This window comes from Ambystoma mexicanum, chromosome 10, assembly GCF_040938575.1.
Source record: "Ambystoma mexicanum isolate Mex_15411 chromosome 10, UKY_AmexF1_1, whole genome shotgun sequence".
NCBI lineage: Eukaryota > Metazoa > Chordata > Amphibia > Caudata > Ambystomatidae > Ambystoma > Ambystoma mexicanum.
In genome coordinates, this window is record NC_090932.1 from 1,425,655,486 (window position 1) to 1,425,669,439 (window position 13,954).

The 13,954-nt window shown below is 43.4% G+C and overlaps 1 protein-coding gene across 3 annotated transcripts in view; it reads right to left on the reverse strand.

Moving 5' to 3' along the window:
* Positions 1 to 13,954, reverse strand: part of WSCD2 (WSC domain containing 2) — a 1,541,956-nt gene that overhangs the window by 593,322 nt on the left and 934,680 nt on the right. For all 3 annotated transcript variants that reach the window (XM_069619485.1, XM_069619486.1, XM_069619487.1), the window contains one exon: positions 3,215 to 3,399. In XM_069619485.1, the coding sequence (XP_069475586.1) occupies positions 3,215 to 3,399 (185 nt within the window). The remainder of the gene's footprint in view (positions 1 to 3,214; positions 3,400 to 13,954) is intronic.

Genomic DNA, 13,954 nt, shown 5'->3' on the forward strand with positions numbered 1-13,954 from the left:
CCCCGATTCTTGCACTGGAGACAGTGGCTGGGATATAGAGAAGCTAGCTGGGACCCAAACCAGAAGAGCAGAAGGAGTCTGGGTGCAGACTTGGTTGACTGTTTCTGAAATCCTGACTTCCACATAGAAAGTCATTCACTTGTAAGAAACACTTCTGTATGAGCACCACACAAATAACATATCATATCATATCATATCAAAGGTGGGGTGTCCCTAATCCCAAAAATAATTAATCCACAAAACACCACCTTTCAAGTCAGTGTGGAGGGTGCAAAAACAAAATTTCCCATTTATTTTAAATTCTAATTACCAAGTCTTGCATCTCATCTGTGTGTGTATTGCAAAATGAAATTCCCCATTCATTTTAAATCAGTATCACAAACTATTGCATCTCATCTGTAGGTGTGTTGCAAAACGAAATTCCCCATTCATTTTAAATCAGAATTACAAGTATTGCATCTCATCTGTATGTGTTTCCAAAAATGAAATTTCCCTTTGTTCCCATTTTTCTCTGACCCCAAGTTATCAAGACCTGCCTTTTATTTTCATGTGTGTTGAAAAGCGATTTCCATTTGACTCCCTCTTTCGCAATCTTGCCCTTTAAGTAAAAGCTGAAAAACAATGTTTCCCACTGTACTCCTTTCCCTAATATTGCATTTCTAGTAACAAGCCCAAAACGATATTTCCCATTGAATTCCATTCCCAAACATTGCCTTTTTAAATCAGCAGCCACAACAATGTTTCCATTGTGCTCTCACTGCCTGCACCTTGCCTTTCAATCAAAGGGGTTCATATTTAATTGATGCCTGGAAGGGGGGAGGGTGAAGGGGTTTGCTGGAAAAAAAAATATTGTTTCCAATTAAGTCATTCCTGTGGACCCTGTATTATATAGTGAATGTTTTCAATTGGTTAAATCGACATTAAATCTGTTGTAAATTGTTATTGCATGTTTCACAATTACATCTGTGTTCTTTGAACAGAGTTATTGTTGTGATCGTGGTGTTGCCACAGCATTGGTGGCTGATGGTAGCCTTGTGTCAAATATTAAATAAATAAATGTTCTTACTATATACCGGCCTGGTTTCTAATCCATTGGTGACACAGGATATTTGTTGGGGTTGGGTGCAAGGTGGGTGGACCTTCACCAAATTGAACCTGAAATAAAAAGTGCTTTGTTGTGCGCCACCTGACTTGGGGGGGTAAGGAACTCCCTGAGTTGAGAGTGAACACATAATAAACCACAACAATGCACACCAACACCAATGACAACCAATCATGCACTCTTAGATTTGCAGAAGATTCCTTTGAAATTACGGGTTCAGACAGATTGAAAGCAATGTTTGTATTATCTGCATATGTTTGAAAAGTGCTGGTGTAAGGTGAAATAATGTCAGCTAAAGTGTTGCGTAGACATTAAACAAAACAAGAGTATTATAACTGGAGGTATTTGCAATTGGGCAGAGTGCTAATGTTCTCTTTAATGGTTTTGGGAGAGCATCGATGGAATTGTTCACGGGAGACTTTCATTATTTTAATTATCTCTGAGAAGTTGACCTGGCTCACAGGATTGAAGGACAAGAAAGAGACTCTGCACTTTGCTTTCTAGATCAATGGGGCAGTTGTTCTGTCTAGGACTGAGATCGTTTGATTGCTATGTTTAAACCTTTTACCCAAAAAGTCAGACAGGCAGTCAACAAAGAGGGTGGAGACAGAGGAAGAACAGTGGGGAGGGATTTAAATGTATTTTAGATCTTGAATAGCTCCTCGAGGTTGTTGCTGGCTTGGGCAGTATGGTTGTGCAAGTGGGCTTTTTATGGAGGACTATTTCTGCATGCATGCTATGCATATTGTATCTGTCTAATTAAAGTTCAACATGCTCATCTGTCAATCCATTCACCCATCAACCACTTACTCAGCAATCAACCCAACCATCCACATTTCCATACATCCATCCTTCTGTCCATCCAGTGTGCAGTGAAAAGGTATTTTTCACTTGATCGAAAATGAAAAAGACTGATTTAAAAGACCGCTTTGAGACCACTCAGAGTGGTCTTTCTAAAGTTAACTGTCATCCCCGCCACACACAAGCGCACGCAGGGGCTGCTAGGCTCCGCCGGCCCAGAAGTCGCGAGCCACGTGTGATAAAGGTAAGAGTCTTTGTGTGTGTGTGTTTGTGTGTGTGAGTCTGTGTGTGTGTGGCATGTTTGTAGGTGGAAGGGAGGGGGGGAAGTGCTGGTGTGTCATTGCGTGTAAGGGGGGCGGTTGGGGGAGTAAGTGTGTGTGTTTTGTTGGTGTGTGTGACTGTGACTGTGAGGGGAGGGCAGGGGGATGGAATATACATTTTGATGGCAGAGATGGGTCATGTTGACAAAAGGTGGTTGGGGAAAAATAAATTTAAAAGTAAGGCTGATAAGGGATCAATGGATAGGGGGTTCAGGGCGTGGCGAACTCCCGCTACCACCGCCTCCCTCCCCCACCCAAAATAATGTTAAGTCCCAATAATGAAGCCGCACCAAATCAGTCCAAAAAACGTATTTGTTTGCGAGGTCTGTTCATCCGTCCATCCATCCATATGTCTATATGCCCTTGCATCCATCCTCTGTCCATCGTTCCCCCCATCCATTTTGTTTGATCACAGTAGCACGGGGAAAAAGCAGAATCGACGATATTGCCTGGACCTCACGTTCCCATATAACGTTGTCCACAGCCTCACAGAGTTGCACTAGCGTTACCCCCTCTTCACAGCATTGATCCAGGGCACTCTGCGCCAGCTACCCTCACCGCCCCCACACACACCACCTCAAAGTGTTACAGCTTGTGTTTCTTTCCTTTGCCTCACGATGGACTATATAATAAGTCGAAAAATGTAAGCCTGCCGACAGATAGATTTAGCGATGCAATCTATACCGTAGCTATCTATCACACTTAAGCAGATTAATTCTGCAGATAATGAAATTTAGAATCCGTAAATATCCCATCGAAAGATACCTTTTGTGCTTAGCTAGTTTTTGCAGGCAGACATACAATGTACTTTCTCATTAGCTCCAGCCTTTATTGACTTATATTTCTATAAATGTCATGACTCTGGTATATTACTCAATTGGTAGTGTTCATTTCCCATCAGTAGGTCATTGATTCAATCTGCTGGAAACTGTAGTGCTCGTTATTATGTTACGGTTTACTCTGCAGCTCTGCTAATGGCCGAGGTACTCACATCTCCGCGCAGATTCTGGAGTCAGATGTAGCCGGTAGATGGAGAGGCGGTCCACGCCCCCGCAGATGTTGCTCTTCTCGCCTTTGCACTCCATGTTGCATTCAGCTTCACTGGCATTTAATGCCTGGATCTTATGGCCACAGTAGCACTCTGCTCCAAATTCTAGTCCAGCATACAGGTACCCTCTATTGAGAGAAACAGAACAACGTTGACGGGTAGAGTTAGGATCAGTTCATGCAGGTAGTGAAAAGGAAATCACACATCATCAAGTGAAAGTTCATACACAAAGTTGAAATTGTCACATTCTCCACTGCATCCCTAGCTTGTGTAACACGTATGATGGGGTACAGTGTAAACAATAAAAGCAATCATGTAGGCTTGCCAGTTTCCAAGATAACAGACTGGCCATTGCAAACCAGGGGCTGATTTACACATTGGTCATCGAGTGCAGGCACTTCTGCATTTGCTGAAGATCTACCAATAACCACAGGACCCTGATTCAAACATGCGTGTGGTGCCTTCTTGGAAGGTGTTCCTTCAATATGCAATGTCCAGGTCCTCCCCTGCTCTACAAAATGGGTCTGATTCTCAAAACCTTAAACATGTGTGCAGATACAGCTGCACAGAGACTACATGGTCTTTATTCTTAACAAGGCACATACTACATACACATGTTTTTTTTTTACAATCTAGTCTATAGGCCAGGGGTCCGCAACCTTCGGCACGCCAGATTAGTTAACTACAACTCCTATGAGATCTCACCATGGACTTTGGTGTTAGGGGTGATGGGAGTTGTAGTCCAATACATCTGGAGCGCTTTAGAGATCGCCCCCCCTCACTAATGTCTGCATAATTGGCATGTCTTGTGACTGCATTCTTCCGCTTGTCCAATGTCTAACATTATTGGTCCTTAACACAACATTATTCGAACATTGGAGAAGAGAGGATTTGGTGTTCGAAATGAATAATTGTAGACAGTGGTCAAAGTGCATGCAAATAAGTAGTGGAACTATTTTCCCTGCTAGCCTGCTCCCGCACCCCACAAACTCCATCTCCATGCCCTCTCCCACACACAATACAATCCCCCAAACAAATGTGCCTGCTGTTTAAGGGAACGTTCAGTGCAGTGCACTGAATGCAAGTTTCAACCGCTTCCTACACTTTTATTTTAAAAAGAAACCATTCTGAACAGTTTCTTTTTAAAATAAAAGTATAGGAACAGTCACACTTAATTTTAAAAAGTGGAGGAGCCCTGCTCCCACCCGCAACCGCCCTCTTCGATCACTGATGTAGATGGATAGTGGTCTACTCCTCAATCTGGCAACCATCCCCAGTTTTAATTGTGGAGGCTAATAAACAAAAATCAAGGGTTGCCCATTATACATCCCAACTCTATTGAGGAGTCAGATACAGCTTTACAAAAAGGCAGCTACTACTACTACTAATAATAATTATTATTGTTATTGTGGTGTTTATTAAGCGTGAACCTAGTTTCGGGAAGCAATGGAGCACTTTACAGAGGTGTACAACAATACCGATACATAACAGAGCACTTTTCATAGGTAACAACAGAACAGATATACACTGAGGGGTGGGATACAGAGGGGCACAGAGGAGAGATACCTCAACTGTACTGGGTTGTGGCAAGTAGAGGGGGGGTGGTGCCTAGTGAGTCAGGTGGCACAAGTGGCGATGTGATGGCCTAGGTGTTGAGGAGGCGAGATTGGGTCTAGAGATATTTTCTTATTTTCTAATTGTAGGAGCGTGGGGGTAAGTCTGATGATGACTGAGATGGAAGAGGTTCCATAGACTTGGGGTGTAGGCAGAGAAGGTTTGTTTTCTAGTCCTTTCCTTTTTGCAGCAGTGGATTTCAAGTCTGCGCGTGTCCTGGCTTCTGGTGGTGCGGTGTCCACCATAGATGCTGAGTTTCTCCATGATGTAGCTTGGTGACTCGAGGGTGACTGCCTAAAAGATGATGCAGCAAGACTTGAAGGTGAGAGGAACAGTGCTTGAACAGTGGATCTAAAGTGTCCGGAGGGAGGGAGGACTTGACTTTCCACAGGAGGGAGAGCTGGCACCAAGCTGTCTGAGTTTTCTTGGCTATGTGTGTCTTGAATGAGAGGTGTTTGTCAATGTAGAACCCGAGGGACTTGGCGCAGGAGGTGAGCTCGGGTGAGAAGCCCTCAGAGTTCATGGTTGATAGCCAGATCTGCACGTCTGGGTGTTCGGTTTTGTTGGTAAGGAGTAGGAATATGGGCAATTATACACTGGACATGCAAGACTGGATCATCGAGAGGCAGGTTTTGAGCCTATGGATGCCCTTGATAGAGTTAATCTTGAGGTATAGATGTGTGTCATCATCCTTTCTGGTGGATGTGGATGTTGTGTGTGACTAGGATGGCTCCCAGTGGCTCCATCTATAGATTGAAGATCACTGGGGAGAATATGGAACCCTGTGGGACACCACAGGTGACAGGTAGCATTGGCAATCTGGAGAGGTCCATTTGAACAAACTGCTGGCGGTTGGAGAGATAAGACGTGAACCAGGATACAACAAGGTTGCTGATCCCCATGCAGATACGTAGGGTGTCCGTAAGAACTTGGTGGTCTACTTTGTCGAACAGGCATAATGTCGAGTAGAACCAGAGGCAGAGGTTGCCGCCTTCAAGGATGTTGAGGGAGTCGCCAACCACCTTTATGGTTGCTGTCTCCTTGCTGCATCTGGGTTTGGACCCAGATTGGGAGGTTTGGAGGAGATTGTTGGTGTCAAGAATAGGAACCATTTATATGGTTTGAATTTAAAACTAGTATTGCTATTCATAGGAATCACCACTTTCCTCATAGCATGCATTTTGCATCTTTCTTGCAGTGCTTGATGCTACAGTGTCAGTCTGATTACTTATTCTGAAAATTCTCCAAAACTAATCACACCACATCTACAGCTTTCTCACCACACCCCACACTACAATATCAGCAGCTACAACTCTGTTTCTAGGATTGCAATACTCTGCATATCAATGCTCTTCTCCATCATCCATTTTGGTGTTACCTTAGGGCTTCTTGGATTCTCCATTCATTATCAGTTCCTTTTCCATGGTGCCTACTGAACAGCATGAATTCCAGGATTTCTTTTTCATTCAAAAGAAATGTCTTGTGACGCAATTTAAGCGCGCAATAAAGCGCATTTAAAAAAGAAATTACACAAGGGGCCAAGTTCTCAAAACATTTTCGGGGCACAATAAATGTAATGTGCGAGCCCAAAAAGAGCAGCCCATTCGACAAAGGACATCGAAATGGGCGCATGCAGAGGGCCCTTTTCAACTCTTTGCTCATTTGCACAAATCAGGAGGCATTTCTGCACATTTAAAAGTGCATCCCAAATTTACAAAGACGATGCGCTTTTAAATGTGCAGAAAACTAAACCAACCCCATGTGTCTGCTTTGAATAGGCCCAGGGGATGGGCACTGCATGACAGGGTCATTCCTGATCCTGATATGCAACTTTATTTTTTAAGTGTGACAGCAGAGGTATGAACCACTGTTGCTTCATTTGCATTTCTGCTCCTCAAAAGGGATAGAAATATTATTTTTTGGATCACACTTTACAGTGATAGACCCTTTAAGGGTCCTTCATGGTGAAATGCGATCTTAGCCTGTAGACATTGTCAGGAGAGCGGTTTCATCTCAAATGTATTCAAGGTGGCTGGCCATCACATCATCTGTGCTAGAGCTCAGCCCTGTGGAAATGCACAGGTCTCCTTTGTTCATTTCCAAAAATAAGGTATCTAAAAAAAGCAACCATATCCTATGAGGACAATGGCCACAATAAAAAAAATACAAAAATAAAGAATTGTACAATATGTAAGGGGAAATGGGAGTGGGCTGACAGATGGGGAGTGATAGGAAAGAAATCAGAGGGAGAACAGTGGGCTAGAGGGGGATGCGGTGGACCACAGTTGGAGCGGTGGGCCAGAAAGGAGAGGGGTAGCACGGGCTGCAGGGGGAGATGCGTCCCAGAAAGCAAAGAGAGAGCAGTTGGCCGGAAAGAAGCAGCAAGCTGCAGATTGGAAGAAAGGATGAGGGAAGGGTGGGATAGAATGATAAAAAGGATAGAAGATGCAGAAGTAGCAAGAAGGAATGAAGGACTGCAGGAGGAATTAGGGAGCATAAGGTGTGAGTGGGAAGCATCGTTTGGAGTATGGCACAGACTGGGGGAGTGTAAGTTGTGATTTGACAATGTGATAGAGCATGTGAGAATGCATATAAGTGAGAGATTTGGCAATGCAAGTTGTGATGAGGAGTTGGTGAGTGTGAGAGGTGTTGGTGGGAGACACATGTAGGTGTTTGGGGATTAGGGAACATAGAAGGGGAATTTGTTCACCATTGCCACTGATAATGATGAATAAAGTTAATAATATTAAATAAGCATGCACATTAAACCAAAAATATATAGCAAAACAAATTCTGTTCTGTCAAGCCATGGACATCTAGGACTCTTCTTATTAAATGCATCCAAAAGGTACAAATAATGACAACCTGGATCTCTTGTAGCATCACACACTGCCTCTTACCTACAATGTGCCAATCTTTCACACCCGTCATTAAAAAAAGTGCTGCAAAAAACTGCAATAAGTGCAAATTTGTGCCGCAAAATTTGCTTTTTTGTGCTGCAAAAGTTTCCATTTCATGCAGCAATATCCTGGAGGGTAAGTGTAATGGAACACACAGGCAATGCAGCCATTTGAACACAGTGGGTGCAATGGGTAGAGAATCACAGAAGTCTGTTGCAAGTTTAAGTTCAAGACATTTGGGGCTCATTATGAGTTGGCCGGTGTGGTAATAACATGCCGGTATTAATGTATACTGGCAGGTTACTGCACCAGCCAACTACAGGTTTGCCAGTGAGGTAGGGGAATAACCTCCAGCTCAGAGCTGGATGTCATTCCGCCACCTCACTGGCAAAAATTGCTAGTTTTACTGCCGCCGGTAACACCGGTGCCTGTAATGGCAGCAAAATCCCCCATGGAGTCCAATAGGACTCCATGAAATAGGGATTTACACTGGCAACCACCACTCACGATCCGGTAGTATTGGTAAATCATTTGCTGGTATTCTGGCAGATTTACCACCAGAATATCAGCAAACTTGCAATGAGCCCCAGTGTCTTTAAAGGCATAGGTGGGGCCTTGAATGTCACTACGGCCATTAATCAAGCCAAATGGTATAGGCTCACTCTTTGATATCTTATTATATTTTGTCAGATGTTGACAGCATGCCAGTCTGCTGTGCCCATTCCAATGGGTCAATAACTCGAGCTGCTTCAACAGAATTCAGCAATGTGATGCAATTAAACAAGCAGCAACGTCTTGAAAAGCTTTGGACAAGCTTCATTGCTTGGACACATGCAGTTTAGAGGTTTGACATAGTTTCTAGGTGGCAAATCACTTCAGCAATGGGATGTCTTGACTGGATCTGACAGCATGGCACAGCTGGACGAGCTGCAAACAAGAGTCTTGAAAAGGTTGGGTATATGTGACTCGGCTGGCTCTAAGGTTTGAAGTTGGTCAACCTGGCTAAAAATGGTTCAACATTACAGATAGAGCCTGTAAGAGGATTCAATTCAACACTACAGCTAAGTCAACGCCTAGTCTATAATACTGAATGAAAACCCTTATTGATATATCTTTATGTCCAGTTCATGCGTTCTGGATGACTACCCCTATATAACACCCCTCCCTTGGAATCCCCCTGACCCCACTGAGCCAAGGAGTAGTTCTGTTTTGCAAGTTTAAAGGTTTATTTGATAACTTAAACAATATATATTATATATCACGCTTTATAATAAATTAATAATTGAATATCACACTTAATCTGAGATGATAAAGATTAACAACGGAGAATCTGGCACTAGCACACTTCTTGATAATCACTAAGGAGTTGACATGAAATGGATAAGATAGCAACAATACTTTTATAGTTTCAAATGGATGCAATGTGGAATGAAATGCAGTAAAGAAAATAACTTGATAGGATTTCAGCAAACACAATGTAATCACTTTTCTCTGGCAATCCCCTCCCCCCTTTATGCAATGCAAGGAAATGGAAGGAAAGCACACAGTTCTCAGAAATGCAATCAAATGTAATTCAGTTCACCCCATCAACTTAGACTACAGAAGTTGAAAACACAGGCAAAATGCTTTGATATGTGCTGGCAATGGAGTGAAAAATATGCTAAAATGCTTTTAATTCCCTCTAGAGGTTCAGGTTGAGGATTAGTTGGTTTAAATTAGTTGCAGGCTTACTTTAGCAATGTCCTAGGAATGATTAGCAGGTTAAACGAATTTCTGCAACGGAAGCAAAAACAAACTGCTGTTTTCACACGTGGAGAAATTTGCAAATCGCGGTAAAATTTGCGGGTGCGTCTTTCGCGATTACGGCAAAACTATAGTGGGGAAGGAATGCATAGGAAAGCCACGATTCTCAGCTTTCAGAGGAAAGTTACTGCAAGTCTCTAGCACAAACGGTCACAGAGATATGAGCGATTAAATAAAGATCGTTTTTCAGATTCGAAATTTTAAAGTTCAAAAAGACAAGTGCAGCTTGCAACTAGAAAATGACAAGTGACAGCTTTACAAATGACAGGTGACAGTTAGGAGGCAGTTCTACTTAGATTAAAATAGCTTGGATTATATTATGTTAACTAAGAGATTGGTTCTGCACAGTCTTGCTATGTACTCACAATATATTTAGAAATATGCCTTCCCACGGATCTGGTCAGGTTTTGGACTGGACTCCGGTTCAGCTCTCTCTGGTTTTGGATACTGCTCTGCTTTCTCTGGGTCTTTCTGCACAGCTTTCTCTGGAGATTGATGGAGGTAAAGTATGGATTTTCCCGGCAGAGCTTCCAGCTGCAAATGGATTTGAAGGTCCCTATCTGTCCTGTCAGTCTGCTTTTATGTGTTTTGAAAATGGGTGTGTGTGAGCAGCATCACTAGCCAGCCCCTCTCCACTTATCATTGGCCAAGCTTTCATTTCTCCCCTGATTGGGGGAGCTAAGTTGTGTCAGAGTGATGTCATTTTACAGCCTGCAGAAAGTCCACTCCTCCTGTCAACTTACACACAAATCTAGATTTGAACCAAATACATATTTGCAGAGGTACATGTGGTTTTAAAATCATATGCACCCATCATGCATTACAGGAGGTATACCCTGTTCAAACTCTGCTCTTCCTGGGAGCTTGCATTCAGAAATGGCAATATTTTGCACTTTTTAACTGGTTTGCAATACCGGACATTACCCCAAATTTACACACATGTGCGCAAGGAGTATGGACATTAGTTGATGAAGTGTCAGATTTTTCACATGCACACATTTTGAGTAATATCCTCTTTTCCGCTAAAACCCCCCTGAACATACCACCGGGTCCTAGCACGTCTTAAAACGTGGGCAGAAAAATCACAAGAATTATGGTGTCATTTAAATAATTTTCACAAGTCCGTACTATGAGTTATTCATCTTTTTAGAGTTATGTTCTGGCCCCAAAGGGGTGTGGTTTTCCTCCAGCACAAGGTTGAATTTCTGGTTTTTCCAGTTCTGCCAAGCCAGCTTGCTCTCACAGGCAGTGCCCCCCCCCCCTTTGCTTCAGGAGGAAGCTACTTTTACGACATCTGCAATAAACCATCTGCCTGAGTCAGGAGAGGGCTTTGTTCAGAGCTCCTGTATTCTGTGGGGGCTCCCCTTAATTCAATTATCAGAGAGATGGCATATCCTTAGTGTGGCCAGCAAAAGGCAGATAGGCCTGGGAACACAGCTGTGACTCAAATTTCACTCCTGATGGGGGTAGTTGCCAGGCAGAATTCAGTTCCTTAAGCCAGGTTTCAGATAAAATGTCACTTTTTGTTCCCCAGTTTAAGTCAAGACAATGTTTACATATGCAGCTAGAATGCTGATTCTAAGTTTAAAACTATGACATTTAAACAATTGCAACCTATGTGACACTCAGAGTAGGTCACTCAGTCAATTTAAACACTTAGATTTTTAGTGTCTTTCAGTCCAAATTTACTTAAACTGCTGAAATCCACAGCTCAGCCAGTCTTGTTATAAACCTTCCAGTCACTTCAGAATATAACTTTACATTGGATCCACCTCTTAAAATGTCTTTCTTTGGCATGTTTTGGGTTCATTTATTCAGTTTTCTACAAAATCTGGTGGTTTTAAAACGCCGGCTTTTGGATAGTGGTGAGTACTGGTACTGCACCCCTTTTTGGGATTTAAGAAATGAATTCCCCACAGTTATGGGTTTGCTTTTGGCAATCAGCATTGCCATTCCCAATGGTTTCAGACTACTGTGTGGGTAGTCCAATGGTGGTTTTAGGCAGTGTCCTTCTGTGCCCATAACATCGGCAAAAATGAGTGGCAGCCTATTCTTCATGCTTTTCCCTGTGCATTTTCTGGGAAGCTCTGGCCATCATGATGTTTTCCATGTCAGTACTGCACAGTTTTGAGGTAGGGATCGGATGCCTGGGTAAATACATCCCACAAGCCAAACCTTGAGGTCGTGTATGACCATCCAGTGGGTCTTTAAGGAAAGGTCAGTCTGTTGTGTGTCCTTTCCAGCCAGGAGGGCAGCCAGGGACACTTGCAGATTGGTCACTTGAGCAGGCATTGTCCTGGCTTCCACTTTCAAGCAGCAGGTCATTCAAATGTTCCCGTGAGTAGTGAGAGGGTCTGCACCCTCATTGGAATTTCTTATCTTTAATGCATGGTTGGGGACTTCGGGCAGTCCGTACAACAAGGATCTATCAAAACAAGGGATTTGATTTCTGATATCTGCCCCAGAGTATCATGTCTGCAGTTACTGAAGGGTCAAAAGAAGGAAGTGTGGCCTAGGAATTTTGAAGATGGGGGGTCCCATTTTACATCCTGAGCTACACTAAACTACCTCCTCTCTTGTCTTTCTGTGATCAGAAAATGTCTGCAGGTTATTCCCCTGGTGTGACTCCTTTATTGTGTTGCTGAGGTCTGCGTGAAGTACTCAGCTAACACCCTACAAGTCAGTTGTATGTACTGTCCAAAGTGGAAAGTGTCAAGCCTTCCCAGCCGAGAATAAAAGAGCATCCAAAGCTGGGCCAAATATCTGCTGTGGGTGACGCTCCTAGTCCCAGGCAACAATAGACTAACAACTGTGACAGCTACAGAAATCACAGGAAACCAGTTGATGACAAAGAGACACCAGATGTGTTGTAGCATTTATAATTGTATTTGCTCACATGCCACTATATTAAACTAGATATAGCATGATAATTACATGTAACCAAAGTTCTACCACCAGGCCATGGGGATACACCGATTTATATATAAAATCCTGTCTGCCCACTATTAAAGGCAGCCTAGAATTAATCAATTCCAGCAGGCTGTTTCAGAAATGTGCATGTTTCTCTAAATGCTAGGTTTTCAAATCTCACTGCAACTCCTGTTGTGCTATGCAAGGGTGTTGAAGTAGGATACTGACACGAAGGTGGCCTTTTAGTTGTTAAAAACGTTTTATTTATTAAAAAGAAGATGCTCACTATCCTGATCTTCTAAGAGGAATTTCCCTGCCTCAAACTAATACTAAATGATGTGTCCGAATTTCAATGGAAATCAAACTCCACCATCCTCTGTCACAACCTACTTCTATCCCTTACACTACAGTTAAAGAATAAGCAAACAAAAAGTTTCTTCTCCAGGAAAATGACTCCGTCCTCCTGGTATTTGGGTGGTATAAGGATGCCAGGGGAAATGAATCCCTTACACTGGCTTGTGGTTCCAACAAAACTTTGCACCAGTCAACGTTCGGAACCAGGATACTGACTCCCTTCTCCTGGTATTGGTTCACACACTTCAATAATGTTCACACTAAAGCCAGAGAGAATGACTCCCTTCCCTGGTGTCTCTTGAGTGTATCAAAAGGGCTTTCAGTTCCTTTTCTATATGTCTCAACTTGATGTTTCTTTGTCCCCCTTCTCGTGGAATTAGCTTAGTTCCAAATATTTCACGGGTCTAAGTGGACTTTTCCCTGTCACCGCAACGATGATGCTTTCCTTAGATGCTTAGTATAGTTATGTCCGGGTCCCTGAACCTTCTCTGCGGTCAGTGGGTTTGTTGCAGCCCCTGCAATGAAGAAGTTCTCCTTGGATGCTTGATGCACTTGTGTTGGGGTAGCAGAACCTTCTCTGGTGGTCAGTTGGCTTATTGGTGCCACAGCGACGAGGAAGCTCTCCTTGGATGCTCAGTCCACAGTTTGATTGTTACTACTGGGCAGGTGGAAAGCCGCTCAAGCCTGCCTCTATTCCAACACTGCGGCCCCAATGGGTCTCTCATATGTTCTGTTACCTTCTTTGGGACTTCAGTACACCACTGATGCTTCCTGGGACAAGGGTGCATCTATCCGGCTCCTCAAGCTTCTCTCCTCTGCTTCTGCAGCACCACAGCAGCTCCATGCTCTACTGGACTACTTAGCGCTCTCTCTTCCTGCTTTGTGTTTGGGCCTGCTCCTGTCCTGCTGCTGTCAGCTTTTCGCCGGCATCTTCCCCTCTTCAGAATTCCTGGTCAGTCAACACGATCTGAAACTCCTGCTCTGCATGGTTTCCACACCTGACTCCTCTCCTGGCTGGGCTTGACAACATTTTCAGTTCTTCTTCTCTACTTATAGATTGATGCTAGAAGCGCCCTGTGGGATTCTGGAAGTACTTTGTTGT